This window comes from Sardina pilchardus, chromosome 11 (assembly GCF_963854185.1).
Source record: "Sardina pilchardus chromosome 11, fSarPil1.1, whole genome shotgun sequence".
In the NCBI taxonomy this organism is placed as follows: Eukaryota; Metazoa; Chordata; class Actinopteri; order Clupeiformes; family Clupeidae; genus Sardina; species Sardina pilchardus.
In genome coordinates, this window is record NC_085004.1 from 17,255,044 (window position 1) to 17,272,028 (window position 16,985).

General features: G+C 41.5%; 2 protein-coding genes across 2 annotated transcripts in view; one reads left to right on the forward strand and one right to left on the reverse strand.

The window, feature by feature from the left end:
* The first annotated feature begins 1,385 nt into the window (after positions 1-1,385).
* Positions 1,386-6,235, forward strand: LOC134095522 (cadherin-1-like). The gene is made up of 9 exons (XM_062549120.1): positions 1,386-1,423; positions 2,474-2,579; positions 2,804-2,823; positions 2,896-2,994; positions 3,087-3,242; positions 4,640-4,784; positions 4,966-5,138; positions 5,216-5,399; positions 5,865-6,235. Exons 1-9 carry the CDS (start codon positions 1,397-1,399, stop codon positions 6,029-6,031), a joined length of 1,077 nt encoding a protein of 358 aa, XP_062405104.1. The 5' UTR covers positions 1,386-1,396; the 3' UTR covers positions 6,032-6,235.
* An 8,967-nt stretch (positions 6,236-15,202) lies between these two features.
* The window catches only part of LOC134095556 (neuropilin and tolloid-like protein 2), a 22,249-nt gene continuing 20,466 nt past the window's right edge, over positions 15,203-16,985 (reverse strand). The window contains exon 9 of the mRNA XM_062549169.1: positions 15,203-16,060. Coding sequence (XP_062405153.1) covers positions 15,237-16,060 — 824 coding nt within the window. The 3' untranslated portion in view covers positions 15,203-15,236. The remainder of the gene's footprint in view (positions 16,061-16,985) is intronic.

The window sequence follows — 16,985 nt, forward strand, 5'->3', positions numbered from 1 at the left end:
CAATGTCACATTGTTTTTTGTAATCATTTTCCATTATAAAGTCATACGTTTATGTATTATGTCTTCAATAACTACATAAAATAGATATGAATACATATTACATGTATAAAACAAAGAGCATAAAGAAAACCTTTCCAAACACTGACCACTATATATAATAACTATATTTGCTCTTTCTTTTCCCAGGAACTGGGGTTGTTTTCAAGCTCAAACCAACCCTACTCCAAAGAGACTTCAACATCATGCTGAGAGTCTGCGACAGTGGTAGACTTTGCAAAAACAATACCATCTTTGCCCATGTGAATGAAGGAAATTGTGTTACCAAAGGGTCTTTCTGCATAATCTAACCATAAACACCATTGTCAGTGCATTAAAGGTGCAGTCAGCGATTGTTCAAGCCCATAACATGTTTTGTCACATTCAGCAGTCATCTCTTCATGATCTGGCAGCTGCTCATTCCACTGTCATGGAATGACAAGAACAAGAACAGTGTCTGCTGGCAGGCCAGGCTCTGAAAACTGGAAACAGACCAAGTGGGGGCAGCCTGCCCCCCCCCCCCCCCCCCCCCCAAACAAAAACGTAACCCTGTGAAGAGTTTCTCAGAGAATACTGAGGGGGGTGAGCTACCTTGCTAGTGTGTTTCAGTTATTCTTTCATTTAAAAATAGTGTATGATGTTTTGCACAAAAACCTCTAATTGTTTTGAATATAAAAAAATAATGTCAACAAACGTGACTTTCTGCACAATTGCTGACTGCATCTACTGCAGCACTTGGTTAGCTCTACCAAGAGTATACTTGTCTCTGATGAGAATTCATTCCCTTACAAGTTCCTTAGTTTTAGCTCTTTTTCTTTTCCTTGCAAATTTCAGTAAAAAGTGTTGCAAACTAAATCTGTGAAATATAGAATAATGTTCACTGAATTGCTTTACTGTCACTCTTACTCTAGTCATTTTAGCAAACCGCCTTGTTATTCTGAGATGTGCATTGGCAAGTTTTGAATCATTTTAATGATTAAACAGCTCAAATTGTGAAATAGTTCTTGTTTTTCATATGTTGTATTGATAAATGATGAGTTGTTTTTTGTGGAGTTGGATTTTCTGAGTACCATGATCGTCTTTTCTTTTCCCTTTCCTTAAGTTCTTATGAATTATTCACCCAATGAACATCTCTGCGTAGGTCAAGAAAGAGTAGGAAAAAACAACAGTGTACAAAACCCATTTAAAATGTGGATATCTGCTTTGGTTCACATCAAGTGACTACTGATAGGACAGGGACACTTCAGGGGGCCAATCAGATTTGAGCTGGGGTCAGTGGCCCTTTGGCCCCGCCCCTAAATCCACACAAGAGTGACTGAGGTTTCAGTTGCACCATTGAGCGCTTTCACTAGTGGTCACAATGCTGCTTTATATGATCCTTGCTTTGGTGAGTATTATTCCACACAATAACAATTGATTGACTTTGTACATTTCTGAGTTTCATATCTAACTTATCTACTATCTACTAAATTGCACAGTTAACAGAATCCATGTCTGATTTGACGACGACTTATATTTGGAAAGTCATTAGACAGTTTTTTTTTTTTTATATAAAAATGGATGTGACACGGGTTGAACCACAACGATGATTGAAGTTGTTCTTCAAAGACATATTTAGATATATGGTCATGGTGGACTTCAAAGACAACACAAGTGCTCTTGATTTTATTCTTGTGATAATGCAGTCAAGGGATGAACATTTCAAAAACTGTCTTGACAACACTAAACTCTATGCATGCAATCATGCAGTCAGTAGTTCCAATTTGAAGAAACTGTATGTTGACTGCATATTTTATGGCATTGATTCTTAAACCTTTTGTCTCGCGACACTCTTCTCTCAAACCACACAAAATTAAGTTTCACTTTGGATAATGTTATGCGGTGTTGGTGATGTGGCTATTGGTTTGTGCATGTTCATGTTGGTTGGCCTTATGACCCTTAAGTCTGCCATGACCGGTCCTCAGGTCAAAATGATTGCGAAAGGCTGGTGTACGAGATTAATAAATGTCATGCCACTCATGTTGGTAAGGCTATATGCTTTAATTGACTTCAGGTGAGCAATCACTTAAAGCAGAATTTGTTTGTTTGTTTGTTTGTAGTCTTTACATATTCAAGCAGATTATTTACATTGTATAAAGTGTTAATTTGGGAAGTAGCTATGTTTGTTTGGGAATGGTGCTAGCTAGCAAACGAATGCAAACAAATGACTGTGAGAGTATATTTGGTGCAAAACTCCTGCACATGTGACACAGCAGTTACAATTTCATAAATCCTTCACTACAGATGCACAAATCCCATACCACACATCACAAATGAAAAGCATATTCTCTCATTTTTGCTACAATCACCGCAGCATATTTGGTGCAAAACACATTCAGACCACTGGTGATGCCCGCCCCCCATGTTTAAAATCTCATACATGAACTAGGGGTTTCAGGGAGTGGTCACAGGAGTCCATGCTGATGCTGATGTCCTGTCATCACAGCCTGGACAGGACTCAGGGCCAGCTCTGGTACAAGATGAAGCACCTCTAAATGTCGAAGGTGTGTTATTTCTGATGCTGCGTCAACAAGAAGACACTGTTACATTACTATAACTGTTTAAATCTGAATGGTTTGTGTGTGTGTGTGTGTGTGTGTGTGTGTTGGTATATATTTTCTTTCAGTGGTGGCATTACTGCATGTTATACTGAAATAATAGTAAGAAATAACATTCACTACTAACTTTACACTAACCTTTTTTTCTAAACCCTTATGCCACTGACCAGACGTTGGTGGGAATTCTAAGGTAAGGGAACAACATTTACATATTTTTAGATCTGAATCTGCTGCCAACAACTCTAACCTTCTCTTTTCAAAGATCTCACACATGCTGAAGAGGAGGAAGAGAGAGTGGATTATTCCTCCCATCAACTTTCCAGAGAACAGCAGAGGTCCTTTCCCCAAAAGGATGGTTCAGGCATGTGTAGCCAGGGCCCAACGTTGGTTATCCATATGTTTGAAATGCCAGACTAGAATATTAAATCAGTTTATGTGTCATACAATTTTCAGATTAAAACCTCCTTCAATAAGGAGTTGAATATGGTTTACAGCATCACTGGACCCGGTGCTGACCAGCCTCCTAGAGGCCTCTTCACCATTGATAGAGACAGTGGATGGCTGTATGTCACTCAGCCACTGGACAGAGAGCAACAGGCCAGTTACTTGGTAAGAGACTAATACACTGTTTTACTGTAGCAGTAGAGCCTCGGTGTGACACATGCCCACTGGTACAGTGATGAGGGCCAGTTGAGATGACTGGTTAACATCCCTCAATAAGCTGTTAGACAGCATTTGTGGGGAAAGCAAGATCGGTTGATTGGTTGAAGGATTATCCAAGCGTGCGGAGTCATTTGAATGATGCCCATTGATCACGCCTCTTGTGCAGTAGAAACGGAGCGCAGCCTCCCCATACTGATGTTCAATCTTAAAAGATTGAGATTGGTATGGTGATAGCCAGACTACCTGACTATGCTACCCTTTCCCAATCTCTGTGCAGAGTAGACTGTCCAATAAAGGAACAGTACTGTATGTTGGGGCTGATGTATACAAAAATACAATTTTATTAGAAGACAATCAGACACATTAAATAACAGACTGTGGCACTAGGACAGACAATAATCTGGGCGTACGCACAAGGAAATACACAGAATTTTAAGCACAAGAAAAACTGAACAGACAATGCAAGAAGTTCATGTCTATGGGCGCAAAATGGGGATTGAGTCCTCTGCATAAAGAGGCATGTCTTTGACGTATTGATGATGCTCCATCTGTCAGAAAAATAATCTTGCCACTCTTTCAAGCCATCTATATTAACATTTGTTTGTTTATTTATTCTAGTATGGAAAAAACACACACAAAACATGCAAACATTCAAGGAATTCAATAAAAATATCAGTGGAATAATAACAAACTTTTTAGAAATATGTCACCCCAGCGCCCCTAATCATTGTTCACATCAGGATTTGGTTCAACTGGAGTGTGCGTAGCAACCGGCCAACAGCAGCAGAATAACAATAATACATCTGATATAAAGTTGATTTTCTCCAGACTGGAATGCTCAAAAATGCAAAAAATACCTGGAATGGTCCGAAGGGTTTGGGGGTCAAGAAACCGTGCTCAAAATTCACATTCCTAACTCTATAGAAGCAAAATCACACTAGCACATGTGTGAGTTATGCCCATAGACGTCAGTGGAACAGTCGCTGCCTCTGCTCTACATAAAGGGGGATTTTGACCCCCATGAATCCATGAATACTCTGAGCGCGATATCTCAAGAATGTCTTGGCGTACAGTACATGCCTTAAATTTGGTATCAGTGTTTGTATGGACTCAAAGATTATATGAATTGATGTCGGAGGTCAAAGGTCAAAAACACCTTGAGAGTGTTATCTCAAGAGCGCCTTGTCACACAAGCTTCAAATTTGGTTGCTCCAAATGCACCTTTGGAAGTATCTTAATATTCTGTACATATATACATACATATATACTGCACATACTGTATATACAGTATTAGAGGTGTAGCGTGAATCGACGATGCTTTCTAATTGTTCTCTCTATTTCAGCTACTTGCTCGTGCTGTCAGTGTAAGTGGCAGAACAGCAGAGGACCCTATGAACATCATGATAACTATTATTGATCAGAATGATAATAAGCCAGTTTTCAAACAGGCTCCATTTTTAGGAAAAGTGAGTGATGCTTCGAAAATAGGTATGTAGCCTTATATCATATATCAAAGCGGTAACCCCGTCAGTTGAAAGCAATAATATATAATATGCATAAATAATGTAAAAAAAAAAAGATTTCATATCTGAGGATCATATGAGGACGCATAAACCTAAAACTGATATGGCATAAAATATGTACTCATATGCGTGCTGTTACATTTCAGGATTTGAGTTTATGACAGTTGCTGCCACTGATGCAGATGAACCAGGCAATGCCAATTCTGAGATCAGATACAAAATACTGAGTCAGGATCCACCACTGCCCAGCAAAGACGTGTTTGAAATCAACCCTGTAACGGGAAAAATTAGAGTTAATGCTGCTGGACTGGACAGCGAGGTGGGTTATTTACCATCATGCTTTATATAGTTGTTTAGTTTTTATGGACAGTCAATAATATGTCTTTTACATTTAAGAAAATTGCTGAATACACATTGGAGATCCAAGCTGCAGACTATGAGGGTGATGGCTTAGCAGCAACTTCCAAGGCCATCATCACTGTGACAGACCGCAATGACCAAGTTTTGGATGGACTCTCTTATCCCTACACTGTGGAGCTCATAAATCAGGACCACTGGAAAACTGAGATGAACACCGCAGGTAAACACACCAATTACTACCTTGCTGGGGGACAAAAAAAGCTAGAAACCAGCTTATGCTGGTACATATTACATATAAGTTATTTTGGCAGGTCTGGAAAAGTCCAAAAGTCAGCCTTTGGGCTGACACTGGATGGGCAACATTGCAGGGTTCCAGGGTTCATAAAGGGGTGTGGGGGGTGAGGTTGTTTTGTAGGGCTTTCGATGGTGGTTATTACACTCTTGTTAAGTACCTACCACAAAAAAAAAAAAAAAAAAAAAAAACTGGGTAAAAAAAAACATTTTAATCATTTTTTGAGAGTTTATTTAGCTGGGGTCAAATTGACCCCAAGGATAACGAACGTCAGTAAGATTTGAGGACAACATAAGAGTTAAGCTGGTCAGGTTGTCTTTTTTCAACAGGGTACATTCATTTTCTTAAGCCATGTTGAACAGATCTGTGGCCTCTTTCTGATTCTTTTCCCAGGAACTGGGGCTGTTTTGAAGCTAAAACCAACTCTACTCCAAAGAGACTTCAACATCGTGCTGAGAGTCTGTGACAGTGGTGGAATTTGCAAAAACAGTACGATCCTTGCCCAAGTTGATGATTGTAATTGTCTTATTAAAGGGTCTTTCTGCATCAACAAACCCTAAAACCCCTCATCTCATATGACTACTACAGACAATTGCACTAATTGATGCACTTATTACACTCATTGATGCACTTATTGTGGTTTTTAATTTGTTGTTAGAAGCTTAAATGTTTATCATGTTGTAAGTCGCTTTGGTTAAAAAGCGTCTGCCAAATGTAATGTAATATGATGCAATGTAAGTAAAAAAAAACAATTGTCTATGTTATTAATGTAGTTTTGCATAGTTCTGTCAAGAGAATAGTCTGGGCTACTTGCCTCTAATTCAAACTTCCTATCACAATGAGGTAACTAATAGTAGCTCTTTCCCTTGCAAGTTCCTATAGGTCGTAGTGCTTCCCCATTTCCCAGAATCAAGTCTGTGAAATAAAATAAAATGTTGAATGAATTGCTTCAATAGGCTAAGCCAGGGTTTCCCCCAGAAAATTTGTTAGTTAAGGTGGTGTCTGTCCAGGGGAAGGGGGCGTCGCCGTAGCGTCCCCGCCACATCGCCGCCACTGCCCTCGATGGGGGGGGGTCGAGACCGTTGGTTGAACTGCAGCCAGACCGAGTGACAACGGCCGAGTCTTTTAGGAAGCAAGTCTGAGTCGAGACTGAGTCTTAAAGGAGTCAAGGCCGCATCAAGACCAACCAAAGAAAGAGGTTTTCATAATTTACATCACCAAGGATCATATAACAGTTAAATTCCCAAAGGGTAGAGATTGTTGGCTACAGGAGCAGTCTAGCACACACTTGTCTAAATAACTTCTTTTCTGATTTACTTTAAGACAAGGAGGTCAGCTGAAGTAAAAAATTAGTAGGCTGTCAGCATTTCATTAATGTTGAAAATGTTGAATTTTGACACTAATGACAGCAATATACCTGGATTTCACATTCATTGTATCAGATTTAATTGAATCAGCAACCAATTAAACATCATTAACACAATTTAGACAATATTATACCTTAAAAGTTTACAACTCCAATGCAGGGCCTTTTGTATCTTTCAAAACCTTTGCACTGCTCAGCATAGCACCATAGGATATATTTTAAAGCCAGTCAATATTATAGTATTCTATTAAAACCAAGAATATTTGCAATGGTGGATATTTTAGAATATATCATGAAATAAAGATGAAACTGTATGAAAATGTAACATTGCGACTGTATGGTATAGTTAATGAATTGTGATTTAGTAGGCTAAAGCTGCAATTCTTTGATTGAAGCTGTAGGCCTTTATTGTGCGTGCCTGTTGCTCATAGGCTATAGCCTAAGAGAGCCGGAACGTTTTTAATGCTTTTTAAAATATAATTAGCGAGATCGTACCGCATTGAACACTAATATTTTGTCACTAGCAACCAGATCTGTGATCTGTCAAATACAGTTGCATGTTCAGCTCTGAACAAAAACATCCAGGAATTATTTCTACAAAACGGAAACATGCGTCCCGCCCGGTCGGGATGAATGAAACTGGCATGGGAGACAAGAGGCTATAGTTTAAAGTTTAAACTAGCCTGTGTAAACCTCAGACAATTTACAACACGTGAATGAATAGCCGTCACAAGTTGTTGTTAGCTGTAGGCTAGATGGCACAAGTATTTGTCACAACAAATTACAAGATGCAGTGGGCTATGCATTCATAGTAGACGAGTGATTAAAAAAAGAAAAGATAAAGCGCTCAAAAGTGTTATGCCGCTCATCCCACACATTTGGTAGATTCAACGGAGAACCATTCCTGTGAGAGTCGTCAAATCTAGCTAGGTTTAGGCTATTTGTGTTCGCAGTCACTCTGAGATATGCGTGGCAGTGGCACCTGACCTGATATCAAATACTCATGCTGAATGAGCGCGTCGCCTGTGCGCATAGGCCAACTCGATTTTGAAAAAGTTTATTTTTTTATGCGTTCTACTGAGAAGGGAGACTAGCGGCTACGGTTTGGAATGACATGGAGAAAACATGACAGAGTAATACGGCGAATATCACTATACATAATATATTTATTTATGTATTTATTTATTCATTTATTTATTGAAGACGCTAGTTAAGGCGGCAGCCCTGTGTTGTTAAGGCGGCCGCCTTAGCAGGAAAGCGCTGCGGGAAACCCTGGCATTTTAGCAAACACCCTTTTGTTTGTTACTCTGAGATTTGTGTTAGCTTTTTAAATAAATATATTTCAATAATTTCATAACTGGTTTCAAATTGTATTGGGGAGCTTTTTTTTTAAATATGTATATTTTGTATTTTCCATATTTTGTATTTTCCATTTTTTATATGTTTCAGTTTCCATTCAAAACATGCCTATTCCTGTAGAAAACCTGAAGCCCTGTGTCATAAGTTGTCATACATACACATTGTATTATACCCATTGTTCAGTTGTGGGCACTGCAAGTTACATAAGATTGAGGAGAAAGGGGCATGATTATTACAGATGACATGATGAGCTTCAGGTATGATACCATGTAAAATGAAGAAGCACAGCATGTAGTTTTTGCAGACTGGTGAAAATGTTTCTTAACGCTGCGCTTGCAAATGTACTGTAGGCTACACTTTCACCTTATTCTGTGCCACGACAGGGGGGTGACTTATTTCCTGTTTTGTGTAAGATCTTCCCGTAGAGTAGTACATCCATTGTGATACACCAATGATACATTCAGGTTCATGCTGTAGTTCTATCGAGATGACTGGCATCGGAGAATCTCTAACATGAGTAAACAGGCTCTGACTGCTGGAATCATATGGGCCATTTTAAAGTTAGGAAGATTTATTTAGGATTTTTTGTGACATGACATTCCTGTAATACACCTTTCCTAGAGGTAGGAACATTGACTTGGAGCAGCTGGTTTTGATATTTTGATGTTGTCCTAAGTTAGCCTCTCCATCCTCTTCTGCCACGGTATAGCAATGAAGCTAATAAGCTGGAACTAGAAAATAAACTTCTAAAATGGGGGTGGTGGTATGAGGTGAATCTGGCCCTTAGAGTTTTGTTGGAAAAGGAATTCTGCCTATTTGTTTTTACACTATCTGATTTGGCTGTAGGCCTACATTGCCGACCTCTGCCTTGCTTCCCTGGACATGGTCATTTTGCCTATACCACAAGTAAACTAAATGTACAATCATATTTAAAAAGAAAAAAAAAATATAGCACTCTTATTGCAACAGAAGAGAAAAAAATATATTGATTATAAATTAGTAGAAATTAATGCTACATGTTATCAGCTACTTATACTCCATTTATTCTACAAAAATGGCACAGATTTCAACAAGTCTTTTGGATTTCAAGATTCAGGATTGAAAAATTCAATTTCCTGTCAATATTCTCTGCAATTCATCCTAAGGTCGGGTGATACATTTCCTGATGCATTTCTCAGATTTTAGTTGTGTGCCATCTCAGGAAAGGGTCTTTTGGCATTAAAACAACCAACAGGCATCAGACGCCTATCAGAAGATAGTCTCCTTTATTTTTTATTGTATTTCATTTGTTTATTGAAGAGATGACATTGACTCAGTAAGAAATCAAGGATTTCCTTTTGCAAGACATTTTCTTAAACACTTCGTATGTTTACTGTCTGGGAGTACATGAGTTTGTTTAGGGTCAGTTTACCCAGTAGAAATTATTTCATGTTGGCTATACGGGAAATCATTCATTGTGTTTATTTAGCAAGGGCACCAACCCAGAACAGGAGCCCAGGACCTTGTTTACCCAAATGGAGACTCATCAAAAGTCTGTGTAATGTCACAAAGTTTAGGCCATCACTGCAGTTAGCCTACACTGAACTTTTAACGCTGGTTGGTCTGGTCTGGTTGTAGGCTTTGGTCACCAGGATGTGGAGACTATTGGCACCAAATGCACACTAGTGAAATACTGCACTACTTCACAGAGTGAACCATAGGATTGGATAATATTTTATAAGAAAAAAACAAGACTGAGACATTGAAGTAATAGTATAAAAATGTCAAGATTTCATTGACATAACAAGGTACCATTGAAGTTAATGATTCACGTTCATGGCAAATGCATGGGGTGTTTGTGAAAGTTAAAGTTACTATTCATCACCACCCAGTGGGGCAAAATGGTCATTGCACCAGACAGATTGTAGCCATTTCTGTTTTAGGCCTAGACCTCAAAACTGCAGAAATGTAGCTACACCAAGGCCACCAACATGTCATTCAGTTCAGGGGGAGAGTGCCATTTTATTGATAGTTAGTTAAATAGCATGGCCACAATCAAGTTACGTACAGAATGGTACACATCATTATATACTTGCACAGCTCATCAATATCTTCATCTTTAAATCAATCCCAGGCAGGCATTGGAATTCAGTAGACACTACACACCTAAAGATAACAATGGCCAAAGGAAAAAAGGGATTGATAGCATGACACTTCCACAATCCTTCTTGTCGTGTGGACAACCTCATCAATGCAAACCGACAAAATACAGAGAGACGCAGGAGCCTGTTTGAGATTCAGGCACATCATGATTACTGCTTCTGTAGTGGTTGAAGACAAGACAGATATACATGTTGTATTTCTTCATATGGTTTGCAAACATGGCAGGTAAGAATCCATACATGGAGATCCTTCAGCTGTTCCATCATTGCTGAAAATTAAACCAGTGTCTCCAATGTAAGATGAGCAGTGTTACTGCATAAGTGACACATTCTGCTGCTAAACCTTAACTAAGACACTGAACAAAACTATATTTACTTAGACTTATTTGTGACAGCAATGCAGTCATAGTATTATTTTCCACATCTAAAATGAAAGTTATCTTATATGAAGTTATCTCGTTTTAATATAATCTCAGCCAAGAAAGTAGGCATGGAGCAATATCTCTGCAAAGTAACACCCTGACAATGTATATATTAATTAAAAAGAAACTTTGATGTTACTGAGCTATTACTGAAATATACCCTGATGCTCCTGAAGTTGATCATTTGTTCACTGCAACCCTGTGAAAGTATTTAAGAATGTACAGTACTATTTAATGAAAGCAAAACAATAATAATATGAACAGCAACAAGATGTATTATTATTTTACTACTATTATTGTTATTAATTATTGCAAATAATAATTATCCTTCCTAAAAATGCACTCGGGTATCTTATTTTTGTTGGCAATGGAACTGTTGTATAAAAGCATTATCGCACTCGTGGTCGTGGTGTTGTTGGCCAATATCGCCACGGCTGTAGTTACCTACGGCACTCAGCCTTCGGCTTCGTGCCTGCGGCGAACCACAGCCGTGGCGATATTGGCCAACAACACCACTCCCACTCGTGCGATAATGCTTAAGTATTGTTGTCATAAGCCTGCTGACCACCAGGGCTCAGGCTGATTGTAGCATGAGTGAGAATGTCCTTGTCCAGTAGATGGCGATAGATACTTATAAACATGCTTGTAAAAGTAAATTCACAAGGCACGGGAGACGCGAAACACATGGCCATAGTTTATGGCTTAATAAATTATTTAATAGGACAATATTGGACTAAAGCATTTCCTGTAGACATAGATGAGAATCTATGGATTGCATATAAACAACAAAAACTATTAGGAACAATCGACATGTTACATCACAAAATAACCTGACGAATAAAGGATAGCCTATATGGGAGATAATGTTATTAGATTCAAGGTCAGTCTGAGGACTCCTCTTTATCACAGGGCTGCAGGTGCAACCAGATGCAGGGTGACAAGGCAATAGCACTGCAGAGGGGGGGGGGGGGGGTCATATGGACAAGGAGAAGGAGATTACATCTGGTCTCCACAGTAGATGCTGTCTATATGCCTATCACTAGCTTGAAAGGGCCTAAGTCTTGAGGGGGGGCTGTGGCACAACTGGCTACAGAGCCCATACCACAGTTGGGCCCAAGTGTCCACGGGGACCCGTGCTCTAGTCCGACCCGGGTCATTTCCTGATCCCACCCCATCTCCCGAAGCAAGTTCTTCCTGTCACTCTCTCCACTGTCCTATCGAAAATGCATAGAAATATTTCTATGTTCAAAATGAGGGCAAAAAGCCCCCAAAATATAGGTGCTAATCCATCTTAATATTCTTAATCTTAATATTTTCACTGAATCGGTGTGCTTCAGACCTCTGGCTCTGACTGCATTTTACAATATTCACCAAGAAACCTCACGCATACAGGACAGTCGCAGCTTGTTTAAGCCCCAAAAATATTTTCTTATGGAGTGGTCAGAAGATGGAGGGTTTGATATTTTGGTAGCAGTTTATTTGGATAGTCCGCCCATAGATCATCTAATTCAGTTCAGTTCAGTTCATCAAGTTTCGTACAATTGTTCACCAAACCAAATCCAGCCCCTAAATTTAACCATAAATTGTATAACATTAGTCAACAACTAATTTATTGATAATCTAAATATTTGTAGAGAGTCTGTGGGCAGAATATTGAAGTAAAGCATTACTAATATTTTTAGTTTAGTTTGGTGTAATGAGGGAGTTCGGAGGACCTGGGGTTTAAGAGAGTCTATGACATCACATTGCAAATCATTACAGGGTGTGTAACTAGCTTCCTCGGAGCAGCGTAAGTGTAGCCTACCAAATCCAACTTTCCACTCGTGAGTGGCTGCAGGACATCTGCCTGATCACCCTGGCCCTCCCCTTCCAAATCCGTAACATCTTGCTTGTGTGCAGACTGCAAAGCATAGGGTGCAGAGGCAATACAGCTTGTGCTTTGATTTCCTTTATCCTCATTGCGTCTCTGCTATCTTTAATAGATTAAATCAAAGAAGGAAAAAAAACCCCATCCAACTCCAATGGGATGACAAACTGAACGTGTGTCACAGCCCCAGCTACTCATTTTGTGTAACCACCTACAGATACAGTCTCTGTCGACGAATTGGTGGTTGCTAGAATAGATGTATTGGTTATTTCAATAATGAGTTTCAAAAGAATATTCTGTCAGATGGGTAGGATGCACTGTAGGCTACACACATGTCCACATAACAGCTTTACAGAGACACCCATACTGGTGCCACAAGGCTGCAGAGAGATAGAGAGATGAAGTTAAGGACGTTAGGCCTACATGGCATAATCACGTCTGTCTTGCCGCAGATTGGAATTGGCAGTTCTTCTCTGACCTGAATTTTGCGCCGTAAACCTGCTAGTAAACTCTCCACGACAAGATTTCTGGATGTACTGTATGGTGGCCCATAGCAGCCAACTGGGTCAGGAGAGTTATACTTGTCTGTTCTCTGTCTTTTCAAGACACAAAAGGCCTCAGGCGTTGCGTTGTATTTAACACAACATGACAGAAGAACGAGAGAGAGAGAGAGAGAGAGAGAGAGAGAATTTAGTGAGTGACGTGTGTCCCAGTGTTACTTCGATGAGGACATTAATGGAACATTAAATGAAGCAAATTACAAGCGACTGAAGAGGCAAACTGCAGATGTAGGCCTGAGAGAAAATTAAACGTGTCATATTGCAGTATGCTGACAGATCAACACAAGTTTATTTTTAAAGAATGTGTTTTGCTTTTGTGAAAAAAAGATTAATTATAGGCGACAATGTAAATAACAATAACATATTACCACATCTATTAATGCGATGTACCTTTATTAAAACATAGAATCAGACATTTCTTACATTAATACATTTGAACAATTTATCCATGTTATGACAGAAATGGAAATGCAATATATTTTGATATACAATGCACATGGATTAGAAAATATACTCCACTTCTTGGTTTGTATTTTACATATACCATCAAAAGAGCGTCATAATAATACCTTTCTTCTACACGTCTTACAAAAACAAATCCATTTGCAACAAGCCTCATTTGCAATTCCCATGCGGTGTGAGTGCGGGTGGCGAGGCATCCGAATCTAGACATTTGAGCAGTCATATGGAGTGCAAAGCATCGCGGTGTCCCTGTGTGTGTTCGTCACCTCCCGTTGTGCCGTTGTGTTGACTCTCCGCGCCAACGTACTGTATGGGCAGGTACACGCTGACTGGCGAGGCTCCACGGATTGGAGACGAAATGAGATGAAAATAAAGCAGACTGTCAGTGAGGAAAACAAACACGATCCAGTGGAGTTTCTCCCCGTAAGATGGGCAACAGACAGTGGGCATCTTTTCATTTGCTAACCTTTTTTTCCAGTTTGTTGTGTGTGTGCATGTGTGTGTGTGTGTGTGTGTGTGTGTGTGTGTGTGTGTGTGTGTGTGTGTGTGTGTGTGTGTGTGTGTGTGTGTGTGCGTGTGTTTGTGTATTTGTGTGTGTGTGAGTGTGTGTGGGTGTGTGTGTGTGTGTTTGCGTATTTGTGTGTATATGTGGGTATTTATGTGTGTGTGTGTGTGTGTGAGTGTGTATTTGTGTGTGTGTGCATTGTTCCTGTGATTGTGTACAGGGAAAGTGTTCAGTGAGAATAGGGGGGTGTTTCGGTAGCCATGACAACAGCCTATGTCATCTTTATCATCTTCATTGAGGCTTGTCCGGTTTCTTCACCGAGCGCAAAAGAAAACAAATAGCCAAGCAACAACAAGATGCCAATCACTCCTCTTTTTTTTGTATATACACAGCTGAGGAAAAAAATCCCTTTTAAGTGACAGTAAAAGAAACAGAAAATTATTGAATATGGCCATGTCTTTCCTTTCCTGGTCCAGTCTCTTGTCTCTGTGAGGTCCAGGGCTTTTAAGCACCAAAAGAAGAGCTTTCAGGTGGCAGCAAACTGGAGGTCCGGGCCAGACCCGGCACACGTCCGGGTCAAATCCGGGCCATGTCTGTTCTGGAGTGAGCTGATACCTGAGATGAGTCCCTCAGCAGGCGGTTCCACCTGACTGATGGCACACAACAGGTGAACGATGGGAGTGAAGGAGAGTCCAGGTGAGGTCTCTCCATGTTTATAGCTACCATGTGTTTTTTTGTCTTCAATGTCTAACCCCCTCTCTTCTCATGCTCTCTCTCTCTCCTCCATCATATCATACTGTAAATGTCTATCGCTTTCTCTCTCTCCATCTTCCCCATCATCCCTTTCTATCTCTCTATCTCTCACTGCTTTTCATCTACCCTTTTAGCCTTGGTCCCTCTTTTGTATCAATCTTTCAATCAATCCGTGAAAATCTTTCTCTCTTTCTCTCTCTCTCTTTCTCTCTCTCACTCTCTCTCTCTCACACTCTTTCTCCCTCTCACTCTCACTCTCTCTCCCTCTCTCTCTCTCTCTCTCTCTCTCTCTCTCTCTCTCTCTCCATCTCTCTCTCCCTCCCCTCCAGTTTAAAAGTCCATGGACATGGAGCGCGTGCCCGGGTCCACCACGCTGGCGCTGTTCCTCACGCTGCCGTGGTTCCGGATGCTGAGCGTTCCGCAGCCGCTGCCGATGCTGCCGGCGGTCCCCGCCACGCTCCCGCCGCGCACGTAGATCTCGCACGGGATCTCCTCCATCACGCGGTCCTCGATCACCTGCTCGGCGGCGGCGGCGGCGGCGGCGCAGTCGTGAGTCTGTTTGGCGTAGCCGTAGCAGCTCTTCTTGTAGGTGCCCATGCTGCCCGTGCTGGAGCAGCTGTTGAAGGTCTTCATGGGCGGCGGCGGCTTGGAGAAGTCGTTGTGGTACGAGAGCTCCATGGAGCTGAGCGTGGTGCGGCTCTGCTTCATGCTCCCGCCGGCCGACGACGAGGCCACGGACGCGGAGGACACGACTCCCGTAGCGGCGGCGGCGGCGGCGGCGGCGGCGGCGGCTGCAGCGGCTGCCGCGTGCTGCGCGTGCTGCGCTCCGCAGTGGTGCTCGTGGACGCAGCGCGACACGGTGGACGAGCGCCGCAGCTTGTGGTAGCTCTCCAGCTCGTCCGACAGCTCGGCCAGCTCGGACGAGAGCTCCTTGTCGCGCAGGGAGAAGAGCTCGTAGTGCGGCGGGTCGAAGACCTCCTGGAAGCCGGCCTTGTTGAAGACGGCCGGCCGGCGCGCCACCACCTTCTTGCGCGGCTGCTTCATCTGCACCAGGATGGAGATGATGAGCAGCACCAGCACCACGCCCGTGGAGATGCCGATCACCGTGCCGTGCGTCTTGGTGATCTGGTGGAACAGGCCCTTGGACTTCCTCTCTGTAGGAAAGAGCAGAGAAAGAGAGAGAGAGAGAGAGAGAGAGAGAGAGAGAGAACACTGATCTCAGTTCAGCGGAGAGATGAATGTACTGTACTGCCATGATTAGAGAGAGGGGGGGGGGAACGATTTGGAAACTAGCCACTGTGTGCTGCTGCTGTGGAACAAGAGGACATGATCAGGTTGAAATGTAATGTGTAGTTTAATATGCACACAGAGGTCGAACACTGAGTTCAGCCATGCAATGTAAAATGCAGCCTGCCCTGTTCAAAAGTTCCTACATAATTCACATGGGGGTACTTGGAGAACAAAACTTTTAAAAAAAAGACACACCACTGAGCAACAGGGAGGCATTTGAGAGCAAGTGAGAAACGGGCTGATGTGATATCATTCTCGCGGTGTTTAGTCATTTCACAAAAACACTGAACCCGAGCCAGTGTTGCTTGTAATAGCCTGTGGCTTTGCTGGCATTGCTATTCATTAGCTATTAGTGGTTGTGCTGCATGCTGCCCGGGGCAAAGGCACCATTTTGTGCGCCCAGTGAGGAGGGCTATCTCTGTAAATAATATCTATACCCCAAGTGCATTGGTGCCCGCAGGAATATCCTGTGACCACTAACAGGACCTGTACCATGGTCATGATTTTAACGGCCTTGGAGCAGATTAGGTGAGACACGTAGCTAAACTGGTAACACGGTTCAAGCATCATTATCACCTCTGCTAAGGAGCTTCTGTTTTTGGAGCCATTTGTTTGTTTGTTTGTTTGTTTGTCTGTCTGTCAGCAGGATTACTTAAAAAAGTTTGGGACCAATTTTCATGACACTTGTGGAGAGGTGCAGCATGAGCGAAAGAAGAGGCCATTACATTAAACCGAAACACTGGGCTGATCCACGACAAATGTGTCTGTTTAGTTGACATTGTGTGATTA